This window comes from Phytophthora infestans, genomic scaffold (assembly GCF_000142945.1).
Source record: "Phytophthora infestans T30-4 supercont1.27 genomic scaffold, whole genome shotgun sequence".
Lineage (NCBI taxonomy): Eukaryota > Oomycota > Peronosporomycetes > Peronosporales > Peronosporaceae > Phytophthora > Phytophthora infestans.
The window spans coordinates 1,943,482-1,958,499 of record NW_003303732.1 but is presented as its reverse complement, the minus strand read 5'-3'; the positions used below and the strand labels follow the sequence as shown (position 1 = coordinate 1,958,499).

The window sequence follows — 15,018 nt, the reverse complement described above, 5'->3', positions numbered from 1 at the left end:
ATGGTTTTACATGCCAAAGCCGCTGGACATCTTACTTTAAGGTGTTTAGGAAAATCAGGGAAAGGTTAGACTCCCAGACGGGATTTGGCCTTACTGAATCGCAGCTCGAAGCAGGGCTGGCGCTCGAAGAAGCTGTTGAAAAAGCTGTCCGTTCTACTACGACATCGAAGGCCTGTTTGGAGGCCGGCAAAACATTTCTCCATTCTCTACCATGGACAATCCGTCAGCAAATAGTGATGGGTCCACTCAAGGAGGCTTGTATGGAAGTGCTGAAGCTGGTGAACCAAGTTTGAGTTTTAACCTTGCCCAATCTGCCCCTAGCTACGATGCTTCTGCAACTTCTGCAACTTCTGCAGCGTGGCAAGCCCGAAGACGAAGCTTTGTCACTTGTTGACCAAATTGCGCCGCTGTAGCAAGCCACATATCCACATGAAGATCTTTCGTAGAGCCTTAATCCAACAGAATCACACAACACCAGCCAGGAAGAAATTATCTTGTGGAGCCCGTGTGGACCGCGAATTGCGCCACTTCGGCTTGGTGCTCCGGGCTACGGTGCATCGCGCGTGAGTTCCCATTTGAGCTCGTAGCACTGAACTGTTGCCTATTAGGGCCTGCTCACTAGCACCCATCACCGTGCAAGCCCAGCACGTTACCGCAATAACCCGATGTGCTACGGCCTCTTGGTATTCGCCATGCAGACGACCAACCGTGTCCTGCGCTACCTGTACGGCGATGCCGGTCCATGCCCTCCCAGAACCTTGCGAATGTCGGTCCCGCTCGCTGTTCACGTAGTACAGTCGCTGAATCACCGCTGGATCGAGGGTGCAGCTCGCATCTCCGCCGAAGAGCACGCTCCTTCACGCCCTCACTCCCTGCGACTCGTTCACGCGCAGCGACTTCTTCACGCGCGGCAACTCCTTCACGCGCGGCAACTCCTTCACGCGCGGCAACTCCTTCACGCCCTCACGCGCGGCAACTCGTTCACGCCCTGCGACTCGTTCACGCGGGGTTACGAGTAACAAGATAATTTCTGGTTTTTGCGGCAATTTAGTGGTGTTTCAGAGCTGAAAGCCCCCTCATTTTTCGACAAAAATGAGGCTCATCTCCGCCAAAAAAAATCCTAATTAATGACAACTTTGAAACCCTAATGGGCACTCACATTTAAGTCACTGGCCCTAGATAAGCTCACGAAATGGACGCCATCCTGTCTCGGGTGGGTGACGCCGAGTTGCGGCAGCACTGCGTCGATGCAGTGCTTGAAGAGCTGCTACAGGCAGACAAACAGGTGCAACAAGTGGTCTCGGCGCTGGAGCGAACGCTCAAGGTGGCGCAGGCGTCTCGGGACGTCCACAAGTCGCTGGTGTTGAACGCTTCGGAGCAGGTGCAAACGTCGTTCCGCCAATTGGGCGAGTCCTGCAACCAGATCGGCCCCTTGCTGCGGCTTCTACACCGCAATATGAGCGCAGTCTCCTCATCAACCGCAGACCAACCAGCAACGCCCACGTCATCAGCCGCCCCCACGGTCTCCGAGTCGAAACCAGCAGCAACTGCATCGCCGACAACCAGCGAGTACGAGCTATCTTCTGATGACGAAGACGACGATCCAGAGGTGGTGGAAGTGACGCCGCCAACACGCAGCAAGAAGCGCAAGGCGACTGTGGACTTGTCCGAGTCGACGCCTGTAGTGAGACGGAAAACTCTCCAGGAAGACACGCAGACTGTACGGAATCGAATGGCAACCGAGTTGCAGAAGATCCAAGTGACTCCGATATCTGGGTACACTGTGGCAAGGCACAAAAGCTTATCGAGCTTTGTGAGGAGCATCTTCACAGCAGCCAATGAGTTTCACCACTGGCAACCGCGGGATGACCCGCAGATGTTCCAGTTGCTGGACGAGATGAAGCATCGGATAGGTGGCTTTAAGGACAGCTGTGCGCAAAAGTCGAGAAGGAAAGCAATGGACGAATGGCTACAGGCGATGACGGCATCTTCGTTCGTCCCATGCCTCGATCTTCAGTCCTTACCACCGAAAAGAGACCCACGCGCTGCTAGTGTGGAGAAGAGTCACGGCTCGCTAGATCTTGAAGCGCTGATCAAGCCTGTAGCTCGAATGTGGAACAAATTGCGGACTGATACGTCGAGCGACAAGGAAAAGAAGCAAAAGTACTTCCAGCCTCTTCTCCACGCGAGTACAAAGTTCTACGCGGCGGTTTTGGCGACGGCAGACCGGGGCGCTCAGTCGAATTGGGCTTCTCGATGCAATGATGGCCTTCGAGCGCTTTTCCAATTGGCTAAAGGCTCCAGCATGACCCGTAAGGAATGCGCGCAGCTCGAGGAATTGCTCTATCTGGTTCGCTTGATTATGCCGAAGAGCAAGAACTTTCGGAAGAAAGCGCTGAAGTAAGTATGGGCCTAAACTTATGTGTTGTATTGCGTAAGCTAAATGTGGCGTTCATTGCAGACTCGTCCCCGATCTACTTGCACTTTTCCCGCCCTCAGCGCGACCGAAGTTTAAGAATCTCGAACTTTGCAATAGCAAAAAGAAAGCATCGAGCTAACTCAGCCCCCCCCCAGCGCATTTGCACGACCAAGTTACTTGTAAGTAGCGTTCTTGATGACGCTGTTGGAAGTGCAAGATGTGCACGTACATCGACTCCAGAGTAGTATCCTATGTTACGGCACATGGAAGGTTCTAGAAGGATCTAGGCATAGTGATAGGTCTTAGCTAGCGGATGGTTGGTTAGTTCTCACTTCGAGATTGGTAAAGCCACTGACGAGGCGCCGGCGGGGGCCGGAACGCGACTGGCACGCGTTCAATCCAAGTCATTCACATCTACTCGATTCTACATTTCCTACAGGTTATGAGCCCAAACGGCTTGGTATGGGCACTGCGGTGTACGCGGAATACGCGCTGGAGGAGATCACGCTCAAGTCGTCGCGGAAGCAACGGGCTCCGACGACAGGGGGAGCGGAACATACAAGTGCGCGGTGGACACGCAGTCGCTCTTTGCGTTCGGGAAAAGGACGGCCGAGTTCTGCACAAGGAGGTGGTTTCGAGTGGTGTGAGTGGTGGATCGAAAGAGGTCGATCGAGAAGGGGAACAACAACAAGCTCAAGCAAGGCTCAAGGACGGCTACAAGGTGTCAAGGGACGACGTGGTGGTGAACATGAGGGAGCCGGGAAACCTAGCGATCGCGGCAGCAACGGTTACGCTGGCCAGCGCGCAGGTGGTAAACCCTACAAGAATGTATGCAGTGAAGAGGCTGCAGCTGACAAGCATCATGCGGAGAGCAGCCGATGGCTGTACACTCGTGACCAAGACGGCTACGACTCATGTCGTCGAGGGGGAGTGTTGGAAGTGCAAGATGTGCACGTACATCGACTCCAGAGTAGTATCCTATGTTACGGCACATGGAAGGTTCTAGAAGGATCTAGGCATAGTGATAGGTCTTAGCTAGCGGATGGTTGGTTAGTTCTCACTTCGAGATTGGTAAAGCCACTGACGAGGCCCGGCGGGGGCCGAAACGCGTCTGGCACGCGTTCAATCCAAGTCATTCACATCTACTCGATTCTACATTTCCTACAGACGCCACTTTGTTCATTCCAAAATATTGGCTCGAAGACACAGTGCGCTGATGTCGAGAAAGCGTTTGATCTGGCTGTTTTGAACAGCAAGGAAGCGTCGGAGCAGACAGCACTTTTTAGAAAGTCGTAGCTTCTGTTAGTGCCATAGGGGAGAGACAACACAAGACACGCACACTCGCACCAACTTGAGGGGAAGCCAACTTTCACGCTTGAACGGCCAATTTCCTAGACAATGTTCACAGATGTACCTCGGTCCACATCGCCATAAGCCATTTCTAAGTGCTACATGTAGTAGCACTTTGAATCTGAAGCCTTCCACGATAGATTTGTTCCACCAGTTTCAACACCACGTCTGAGTCCATTTTAACAACGCAACGAGTGTTCCAGCCGCAGCCACACGCTCCACAACGCCCAACGTCTGAAATATTGTCCATGTACCATGCGTTATGCCCCTCAAGTTGTTCACTTCACAACTGGAGTTATCATAGCCGCCTGCGCAAAACGAAGCCGTGCGGCGGGTTGAGCTGCGAGTAGTAGTTGCGCAGAACCTTGATTACTTCGAAGCCGTGAGTTAAGTAGAAGCGATGCGCGGCGGTATTGGAGCTCAGCACGTGCAAGTACACGTAGACCAGCTTGTCTCTGCGAGCCTGCTTGATGACACTCTCGAGCAGCAAGCTGCCTGCAAAAGAAAACAATGACATCAGTCAACAAGATGCATGGAATGTCAGCAGCTACAGCACAAGAAACAGAGTGTAATACTTCGAAGTACTACAGTACAGTAGTATATAGAACCACACCTAGTTTGGAGCGGCGATATTCATCCACCACGCCGATCGTCAGAATGCACAGACAATAGCGACGTTTGCCCGATATCTTCACCTTTTCCACCTCGCAGCAGACTGAGCCAATTGCTGCCCCATCGTCTGCATACGCTGTAGCAAACTCTTAGCATAAATCCAGCCACTAAATCAACTTCGGTAGCGTACCGAGTTTACAGTACCCCTCGGGTGCATCCGTCACATATTCATAGAACGCGTCATTATATTTGACAGGAAACAGCTTTTCGTTCATTTCGTGCAGCTGATGGACGTTATCCGGACCGACGGGTTGAAAGGACACGCCCCAAATCGACAACCAGGTCTCTCTCCTCTCCTGTTCTTTGGTTCGGTACCCAAATCTATTTCATCCGGAGTACAGTCCATTCGAATAGTGTGAGGTACGAAGTTGAAGCTCTCAGCGTGCAGAAACCCTGCCAACTGCTCGCGTAGTGGTTGCAATGTTTCGGGCGTGCGCAAGTTGGTACTGAGCAGAATGAGCTTTATCCGTCCGCTCAAGGGATCAGGCGCCACATTACTCAGTTTGGGTAGATTCAACAGGTGGCTCTGCAGCTTTTTAGCCACTTTACCGGCTTTGGAGGCTTCCACACGCACACCCACGACTTGCAGCGTCCGACGCAGCATCCTGCATTCATTCAACGCCACAAGAAGTTTGCTACCGGTAGTCCATCCCCTCAGACTCAATTTTATCCACTAATATTCGTGAAAACCCTTATGAACGATGAAATTCATCCAATCACACCTGTTTATGCGGCCTGACACCCGATCCAAGCAACCAAAATCTCATTTTGCAACAAGCGCCACGCAGTTCAAGAGCTCAGTTAGAAATCTCGATAGAAACGATGGACGCTGTGGTCCCCTCCGCTAAGCAGACGACGGCCCCAACGCTGTTCCGTCGCAACCGCATCCGCGTCAAGGAGCTTCTGGGCAGCGGCCTGGAGCACGAGGGAAAGACGGTGACCGTCAAGGGTTGGGCCAAGACGCTGCGTGAGGCTGGCGCCGGTGCCTTCGCCTTCCTAGAGCTAAACGACGGCTCGTGCTTCGCCGGCGTGCAGTGCGTCATCAACAAGGAGGAGACCGAGGGATTCGCTGATGCCATCGCGTCAGGCGGTGTCGGTGCCAGCTTCAGCGTGGAAGGTGTTGTAGTCAAGTCCCCCGCGAAGGGCCAAGAAGTCGAGATTAAGGCCTCTAAGGTTACGGTTTACGGTGGTATTCCCGACAGTGCCACGTACCCCATGAGTAAGAAACGTCACACGCTCGAACATCTGCGTGCCCACGCGCATCTGCGTCCACGCTCCAACATCCACGGCGCCGCCATGCGCGTCCGCAACGCCATGGCCTTCGCCACGCACGAATTCTTCAACCAGCGCGGCTTCCTGTACATCCACACGCCGATCATCACCGAGTCGGACTGCGAAGGTGCCGGCGAGATGTTCAGCGTCTCGACGTTGCTCAGCCAGCACCCGGACGGCAAACTACCGCTCACTAAGGAGAACAAAGTGGACTACACCAAGGACTTCTTCGACCGTCCGTCCTACCTCAGTGTGTCGGGCCAACTTAACGTGGAGACCCACTGCTGCGCCCTATCGGACGTGTACACGTTCGGCCCCACGTTCCGCGCCGAGAACTCGAACACGTCGCGTCATCTGGCCGAGTTCTGGATGATTGAGCCCGAGATCGCGTTTGCCGACCTCAAGGACGACATTGACCTGGCTGAGGACTATCTCAAGTTCTGTGTGCAATACGCACTGGACCACTGCACGGAGGACCTGGAATTCTTCAACAAGAACGTCGAGAAGGGCCTGCTGGAGCGTCTGGCAGCTACTGTGGAGTCCCCGTTCGTGCGTATCTCGTACACGGACGCCGTGGAGCTGCTACTGAAGCCAGAACACTTGAAGAAGGGCAAGTTCTCGGTCAAGCCGGTGTGGGGCACGGACTTTGGCTCAGAGCACGAGCGTTATCTGACCGAGACGGTCTACAAGAAGCCCGTGGTGATCTACGACTACCCCAAGGAGTTCAAGAGCTTCTACATGCGTCTGAACGACGACGGCAAGACGGTGGCGGCTGCGGATGTGTTGGTGCCGAATGTGGGCGAGATCATTGGCGGATCGGCGCGTGAGGAGCGTCTGGATGTGCTGGAGGCTCGGATCAGGGAGTCTGGAGCTAACCCAGAGGACTACAAGTGGTACGTGGAGCTGCGTAAGTACGGCACGGTTCCCCACGCCGGCTTCGGTCTGGGCTTTGAGCGCCTTATTCGCTACGTGACTGGCATTGAGAACATCCGTGACGTGATCCCGTTCCCAAGATGGCCGGGCAACGCCTCGTTCTAAGCAGATGGCTACAGTGTGAGGCTTGTGAAGGCGTAGGCGACCTGTATCTGTAGTATTCAGGTCTTTGATAAAGACAAAGAACACGTTTGCAAACCTACAGTTTTAGTCTTGTTGTTGTTCTATGGGTGACGGAAGAGTGTGATGCACTTCTTGCCGACGTTGAAGCGCACAAAGTTCTTGCTCTCGTACGTGAAGGCTGTTTTATACTCGGAGCCCACGATGCAGTGCCATGTAGGGCCGTACTTCTCCTCCATCCACGTCTTGATGTGCTTCGCGATCTCTTTTTCTTGCGTGAACTGCTCCAATGCGACGTGAGCTTGCGCTATCGCGTCGTTCTTCATGTCCCCGTGTTCGTCCACTACATAGAAACCATACTATTAGTCATATTTACATTGCATTAAGACCCGCCTCCTTACTGTCCGTCTCCATCTGCTTGCCGTTCTCGCGCGACATGGTGCCCGTCTTGCTCAGCAGAAAAGTGTACCCATTGCTTTTGGCGTCGCTTCATGCTATTCTCGTACTAAGTACGAATCGCTCTGTGATTCCTTTCAGCCAATCAGATATCAGTCGACAAGTGAAGCGCGAGGCCGAAGCCCGCATCGTCCGTGAGAGACTCAGCAGCTATGACCCACGACTTGTCGTCGCGCATCGAGTACTCGGAGAAGTACGTGGACGATACCCACGAGTACAGGTGCGTTGAGACTTCCACGTGGCGCGCTAAAGTGACTTTGAAAACGATAATCGGCAAGCATCCACGGTCTTTTTGTTGACTCTTCCATCTTGTTGCCGTTGCAGACACGTCATCTTGCCGAAGGAGATGCAGCGTAGTCTACCCGATCGCTTACTTACAGAGACAGAGTGGCGCCAACTGGGCGTGCAGCAGAGTCGCGGATGGGTTCACTATGCTATTCACAAGTACGTTCCGGGGTTTCCCAGCATTTCTAAAGATGCTAAGCCTTTCCCTGTGCTACGTTTGGTTTGGTGGTTGCAGACCGGAGCCGCACATTTTATTACTTCCGACGTCCACTGGGTACGGACCCTAGTACTGGCCGAACGTCGGACCTGGAGAGTGTGAGTAAGCATAGCCAAGGATACAATACTGCTCAAGGAGTTCAACTGATGTTGTCGGCATTGGAAACGTCGGTCACAGCCTGCACCTATACTGAGCAAGCGCATGTGAGTCACAGAAACGCAGCGGTATGATGGCGGGCTGCATCTGGTTGTACACTTGGTACGTTGAGGGATTAAGCAGATAAACAGCGTTCAACGGGGTCATAAAAAAATGGAGAGATAACAAGACGTTTAACACAACATTTATCAGTCGATCAGGCCAGAATTAGAAGGTACTTGAAGAAGTTTGCACCTTCCAGGTCAGGAGCCGGCCAAACCTCAAAGGAGTGTTCCTCAAGTGTCACTACATGTAGAAGTGAAATACTACCTGGTACGCAGGATATAATCGTTTGGAATGGCAGCGATAGCTGTCAAGACGACGATGCAGTTCAAAAATTGCCACAAAACCGGTAGTGATAGTACGAACTTCCGTCTTCGAGAGTGTGGGTTAGAATTTAAAACAATACTGTACTGCTCATTGCCGTCACAGCCTGAAGCCATGTTTAGCCACTTCATGTGACTCACAGAAATTTGCCTTATAATAGCGAAATGCAACGAATTATGCAGAAACTACCTTCTTTAATTAAGCAGATAAAAAACTTTTATAGCTTTTTAGACTTTATCTGTAATATTAATACCGTATCAATGGTATTTATTTCAGAGAATTCACATTAAAAGTCCTATGAGTTGCAATCATATTTTCACCACTTGATCGAATATTATGAGTGGGGAGCTCCTGTGAATGCATTTGTTAAGATCGCACGTAGCTCTAGGGAATCGTGGACAGAACTGAACTACACATACGCTAATGTAGGCCCATTCAGTACTGATCGTCCTCTCGTCGCTTCCGTGGTCGCAACAGCTTCGGCAATCCGTGCCTCCGTGGGTTTCCTCTTGTTGCGCCGACTGCAACTGTGTAGCTTGCGTTTGTCGGGTGGATTAGTCCCGAATCGTGCGTGAAGAGCGAACAGCATATGAGCGCACCAACCTTTATGGAGAAAAGAATTTGCACGGACAGCTTCGGCTTGCTCTATGGACAGTTGCTGTTGAGTGATGGTCGCTCCTCGGTTGCTCCGGGTGGTGACCATGACGATGAAGGAAGTAGTCGCAGCAACGCTTAGTTACAGGGACTGGAAGTCCAGCAGGGAAAATAGCCGAGTGCTGCCTGCTTTTTGCTCTTGACGGTGCAAGCTGTCGAGTGGGCAAGCACACGGAAAACCCCGGTAATATATTCTTAGGATTAGCAGTAGAATAGGGCTGGCGGCTTGCCAGCCAATGGTCCGTCGAAGTCCGGCTTCTGGACGGGAGCATCCCGCCCTCGAGGCACCTGAGCCTCAGGTTGAAGCTGGACGCAGTCCTGGCTCTCCCTCCACACTTGACACTCCCACTTGATCTTGTCGAAGCGCAGCTTCAACATGATAACCTTGTGGAGCTCACCAGGATGTCCCTGGCGTCTTCTAACTGCGCTGCAGCATGGCTCTTCGTTCTTGGCATCGCTCTTTCTCCTCCTTGTCCTTCGCATGCATGAACTGATAGTAGTAGCTTGCATTCACGCACGGCGATGATGTTTGGTTCCCACTGAACGAGCTGAGCCTTGCTGACAGTCGATGCACAGCACCTTCGTATCATCACGGCAATGCTCGAACTTGTCCTTCGGCAGCGGCTTCGTCATCGCGTCGGCGATCATGTCGTTGGTGCCAATATGGCGAATCCGTTGCTGCTCGTCCTCCACGAGGTGGCGCACCTAATGGAACTTGCTCATAATGTGCTTGCCTTGCTGTGCTTGCCAGGCTTGGCAGTCAGATAGATGCACGACTTGTTATCGCCAAGGATCTCCAGAGTCGCAAACTCCCAGCGTAGTTCTTCACAGAGTCCACGTAGCCACTGTAGATCTCTAGTACCTTCATTCGTAGCAATTTACTCTGCTTCAGCTGTGCGTCTGTGTGCTGATATCTTGCTTTCTTGATCCGTAAGAAACCACGTTACCGTTAGCGAACGTCACGAACCCGCTAACAATCTTTTGGTCACCAGGGTCATTAGCGTAGTCAGCATCGGTGTAGCACGTAAGCTTGACATTGTTCCCAGTAACAATGTTCATCACTAAGCCGTAGTCTTGAGTACCACTCAGGTAGCATAGCACCCTCTTTCCCATAGCATAGTGTATGTGAGACGCTGAACCGCAGTCATGAGCAGGGCTTCATATCATCGGCCTTTTCAGGGTATCTGTGATCCTGATACTGAGTGTAATCGTGCCAGACTGAAGATTTCCTGGTATTGACACTGGATCATGGCGATATCAGTATCATATCAGATAAATGATACTGTAATCGGATATTAATTTATAATTATCGAGCTGCGCTTGCGCTTCTTGGTTACCCCGATCTTACATGTAAATAGTGTGTGCTCGGTACTCCGACCGATTGGACTTTATAATACACAACCGTTTTCCACCCGGTCTTCGTCAAAACTGGTCCGCAGCTCGTTTACTACGTAGCTGCTGATACTGAAAAAGTGCTCCTGCCGAGAGAGGCTTTCCGAGTAGATTCTAGCTAAGATAGTTAATTCAGGAAACGAGCTCTCGTTCGGTCTGATCACGCCAGCATGTCGACATCGTGATACAGTTGTAGCACGGAATGCTTACCAGACTATTCTTTTTTGGCAAGGCCAATTTGCAAGCAAATTTTGCATGAGAGAGAAATGGAAACTGCGAAAATACGGGTTTGGCTACAGCGAAAAGCTAAAAATGGCGATTTATAATGTTCAGACCCGTCTGTTGGTTTTACGGTGAATCAAGACAAACAGAAATATTTGGTTTTGCGTATTTTTTATTTTGTGTCATCAGTGAATACTCCATTTAATATACGGGACCTGTGATCCTGATATTACAGACTACGCTGTATTATCGAATTCTGATATCAGGTATCATCGAATACGATATTAAAATTTTAATCTGGTATCTCTTATTGATATTAAGCCCTGGTCATGAGCGACGATGAACAAGATCCAGAGGCCTCAACGCATGAGGGTGATACTGCTTACGTCGCACAGAGCTCATTTCGGATTATCTCAACACTTTTACAGAAGATCACTCTCCAATCTGCGACGCAGTGGGAACATCAGTTTCCCGAGGCAGAGTATAACTTAAGGAAAACTTGGTGTCAACTTCGAGTGAGAGCGCGATCGAGATGAAGCCGCCACGGCCACCGCCACCGGACAGGGGACGAGGCAACTCGCCGCAGCCCAGTCAGCACGGTGGGGATGCAGGGACAGCTGCAGCAAGACGGGCAGCAGAGGACCTGGAATGCGGCCGAGAGAGATCGCCCGGGGAGAAAACACAGAAACAGAGAGAAAAGAGCGAAGACTCAAAGGTCGCGATCGAAGAGGCGCAAATGATTTAGTCCCAGGATTCGATCGTGCCAGAAACGCAAGAAACAGAGGATGACGACATAGAGATGCAAGCCAGCTCAAAGCCCAGTGTTGCACCGCTGACGGAGGAGACACACCAATCTGTGTCTCAACAAACAGACCTGTCCGAGCAACGTACAGAGGTACCCCAGGTGGCGTCGGAGACCGCAAATGCAGCAACATCCGAAATGCCCAGGGAGGATCACCACGTCCAAGTTCAGCAGACCGAGCAGGCAGGAGGGGAACCCCGACACTCAACCGGATCAGACCTGCCAGCTCGGCAGGCATCCTCGACCGTCACGGAGGAGGAGAGAGCGGCGGAACCGGACGAGATGTTTCAGGCAGTTGTCGAGCTGATTAAAGCGAATCCCAGAGAGCAGCCGAGAGACGAATGGGTCATGACGATCGTGGCGTTATACGTAACTGTTCATAACTCTGTAAGTATTGATGACGACAAAGTTCCGCCCAACAAAAAGCGGTATCCCAAGTTACATGGTGACGAGAAGGCGTTGTTGTACAACCTCTTCCGAGAGATGAATGTTGTGGTGGCCGGATCCTACTCAGAAAGGAAAACCTGTCTCACATCCGTGGTTCAGGACCTGCTGAGTACGCGATGGACGTTTAAGAACATCATGTACAGCAGGATCAGTAAGGTGAGATGGGCCAGGACACCACCGATGAATCAATGGGCGGAGAAGGTGAAGTCGGGCACCAGGGCAAAGGTAATGCCATCGCCATCTGCTAGTTCTCGTGGAGCGCAGCGAGATCAATACGAGCCCTTCATGTTCAACCCATCCTGCTACTCGCAGCAGGAAATCATGAAGCTGCGACGGCTCTGTGAACAAACGCACGTACATCATGGAGATCGTCGTCTACGAGAGGCGACGGATGAGGAATGGAGAATTATCGTAGGCATTGCGGAAGGAACAATCGCGTGCCGCCGGATGCCGGACTTTCTGAGCAGTGTGTTTGACTCGCAAGAAAGGCTACGGCTGCATACTACCATCCAGCAGCAAGTCGAAGGGGAACTAGTGATGCAACTGCGAGGTCGAGCAAGGGTGAACGAGTGCAGGCAGTAGACCAGGTTCATTAAGGAGGACATTTTGCTCGATGCGGCTAAAGCGCGGATCAATATTCAAGAACTCCAGCTCATGCTCAACTTAGCAAAGACCATCGCGTACAATGACCTGAAAAGAAGTATTCACATCTACTTCTTCGACAGAGCCACGGCGGTGAAATACCAAGAGGTACTGGTCCCTTTCAGAGGGGTCATGTATTCTCTCGCCAACACGCACCCCGCAGACACTGGCTCCGTTTGAGACCGCCAACTCCAAAGTGACGGAGTCAGACGTACAGCGCAGCAGGAGTATGAAATTGAGATCCACAACATCACGCGGTTTACTGACATCGGAAGACTATCAGCCTATTTGAAGAAGAAATTAGCAACTGCGTTCGAGCTTGTCGATATGGACTCCAAATTCGCTACGAACGACCGCGTGGAAGTTGAAAATCAAATCGGCAGAATGCCCTGAATACCTTCGGGAAATTGTACGTATCGTCTGGTTTGGACGAATGCTGATACTCAAGCACCCTTACGCGCTGAAACAGCTTCAGTGTTTCCGGTGCGGCAACCTTGGTCATCTGATGGCCCGCTGCCAACTATCAGCTGAAGAGTTGAGGGGAGTGGGAAGCCGAGTTGCAGTGGATCAGCAAGTAGCTGCTCTAGACAACTTAGCCAAGGCGTTCGAAAGCAAAGAAGACATGCAACGCAGTATGGCTGCCCGCTTGAAGGTGCGCCAGCAAGCGTATAAGCACGAGGAAGAAGCACTCAAGCCAGAGAGTGAGCCAGACCTGACCGGGTCGTCAGTGGCCGGAGCTAGCCCTCCAGCCAATACGCAGTCAGCGGAGGAAAGCAAACCGCAACGCCGAGCGCCGGGCGGACCAAACCACTCGTCATCGCCTACTCAGCAGTGGGTACAAATTCCTCTCCTAAAAGGCAGAACCCTGCACGCTCATCCAGCAGCCCTGCAGAATCGAGGAGTCCGAGTCACATCCCATTTCTCGGAGCTATTTGACGCAGAAGAAGACGAGTCAGAATCGGAGGGTAAGACGGAGGAACGCCCCCCCGAGCATCCAGTGATTGAGCTCTCGTCCAGTAGTGAAGCCGAGTCTGAACGGAAACCAGTAATTACCGCAGCGGATAAAGCGAAACTACATCTCGTGAAGGCAAAGCTGCCGAAACTGCCGGACACTTCTCAATTATTGGCCCTGAAGCAACGGCAAAGAGGAGTCATAGCCAAAGTCCTGCACGAAATGAAAGAGTGTCATGGGGACAAATGGCCGGCATCGCTGGACTCTCTGGCAGAAGTAACCACGTTTGAGCATGTAGAGCGTTATCTCGGAATCAAAGAGGTCACCACACCAGCATCCGGGAACTGCATGGCCATGGCGCTAGCTCAAGGCATAGCTAACCACAACTTAGCTGCGCGAGCAGACACTATGGAGACATTAACGGCAGCAATCAAGCGAGGGATCTGTTGGTCGGGACAACTCAACTGCATGGATCAATTTGACCATTTCACTCGGACACAAACGCTGGTGAATATGGAAAGAGGGTGGGAAGGCATGGATCCCAAGGAGTCAAGTAAGCAATTTCGCTGGTACCTGCAGGAATATGCTTTGTCCTCGTCGAGAATCCACGACTCAGTCCCGCGATATAATTGGGGCTCCAGTGAACTGATGGCCACGGCGGCCAACTTTCTCGGCAGGCGAATCTTTGTTTTGGCGTACGATACTGATGACAAAAAGCTCTGGTACTGCTCGGAGTACCGACCGAGCACTATGACCAGGGGAAGGAAGATCTTCGAGACTGGATGACAACGCCCTTTGCAGTTACAAGCGTGCCTACGAGCAATCCGGGAAGCCAAACAAGACACAGAGAAGGACGACCCACTCGTGCTCCGTTTCTGGGGACGTCATTACTCGGCGTTCGTCTATTCGGCGTCGCTAGCAATCCCAGTGCCGGTAGACTCCTCACATAAAGAGAAGCGCCCTGTTCTAGAGGATGCAGATGATGACATGACCGGAGGCGGTGCCTTGGTAGGGCAAGTAAACCGGGAAGCGCAAGATACTGAGGATCCATGGGACCCCACCATGTGGGCAGGAGACTTGACAGAACTCCGTCAGCGGCTTCTGGGATTGTCCATCCCACATGATCTCAAATGCGAGATCCACCACATCCTGGAAACTGCTGAGCCGGAACGCTATGATGAACTGCTAGCGTTTCTTGTCAATACCGCCTCTCAGCTCACGCTGTCCGAGCGCAAGTTTCTCGTCAACTCCGATTTGGCAGACGAGTCCAATGCAGCGACAACACAAATGCTCCAAAAGTATCAAATCTCCAGAGTAGTGCTCCGTCAATGGCAGTTGACCGTCCAGCATGAGCCCAATACAGAGCTGGAGCGGGACTTAGTAGCTCAGGATGCTGCTGACGTGGAGACGGGTTCTAATTACACGCCATCCAGTGCAAGTAAGCCGGACAACTCCCAGTCTAGCCAAACCCAGAGTTATCGCCAATCTCCGAAAGTGCAGGCGAAGAGGGCTCACACCCTCACACCAATGGAGTGTGAAGTCATTCGCCAAGAAGTCCGAGCGAAAACAGACCGCGCACAGCAAGCTGTAGCCCGCCCGGCAGCTCTCTCGGCGAGGGAGGAGTCTCTGGCTGAAGCAAATCCACCAGTCCGCGAGGTATG

The 15,018-nt window shown here is 52.2% G+C and overlaps 4 protein-coding genes across 4 annotated transcripts; 3 read left to right on the top strand and 1 right to left on the bottom strand.

The window, feature by feature from the left end:
- Positions 1 to 2,881: 2,881 nt before the first annotated feature.
- Positions 2,882 to 3,715, top strand: PITG_12866 (uncharacterized protein; the record flags this gene model as incomplete). The annotated part of the gene is made up of 2 exons (XM_002900189.1): positions 2,882 to 3,247; positions 3,497 to 3,715. 2 exons carry the CDS (start codon positions 2,882 to 2,884, stop codon positions 3,713 to 3,715), a joined length of 585 nt encoding a protein of 194 aa, XP_002900235.1.
- A 352-nt stretch (positions 3,716 to 4,067) lies between these two features.
- PITG_12865 (acetyltransferase (GNAT) family, putative) lies at positions 4,068 to 4,656 on the bottom strand (the record flags this gene model as incomplete). The annotated part of the gene is made up of 3 exons (XM_002900188.1): positions 4,068 to 4,264; positions 4,383 to 4,517; positions 4,572 to 4,656. 3 exons carry the CDS (start codon positions 4,654 to 4,656, stop codon positions 4,068 to 4,070), a joined length of 417 nt encoding a protein of 138 aa, XP_002900234.1.
- Positions 4,657 to 5,220: 564 nt separating this feature from the next.
- PITG_12864 (asparaginyl-tRNA synthetase) lies at positions 5,221 to 6,751 on the top strand (the record flags this gene model as incomplete). The annotated part of the gene is made up of 1 exon (XM_002900187.1): positions 5,221 to 6,751. The coding sequence occupies one exon, from the start codon at positions 5,264 to 5,266 to the stop codon at positions 6,749 to 6,751; it is 1,488 nt and encodes a 495-aa protein (XP_002900233.1).
- A 623-nt stretch (positions 6,752 to 7,374) lies between these two features.
- On the top strand, positions 7,375 to 8,381 carry PITG_12863 (cyclin-dependent kinase regulatory subunit; the record flags this gene model as incomplete). Its single annotated transcript, XM_002900186.1, has 4 exons — positions 7,375 to 7,442; positions 7,547 to 7,666; positions 7,743 to 7,781; positions 8,369 to 8,381. The coding sequence occupies 4 exons, from the start codon at positions 7,375 to 7,377 to the stop codon at positions 8,379 to 8,381; spliced, it is 240 nt and encodes a 79-aa protein (XP_002900232.1).
- Positions 8,382 to 15,018: the final 6,637 nt, after the last annotated feature.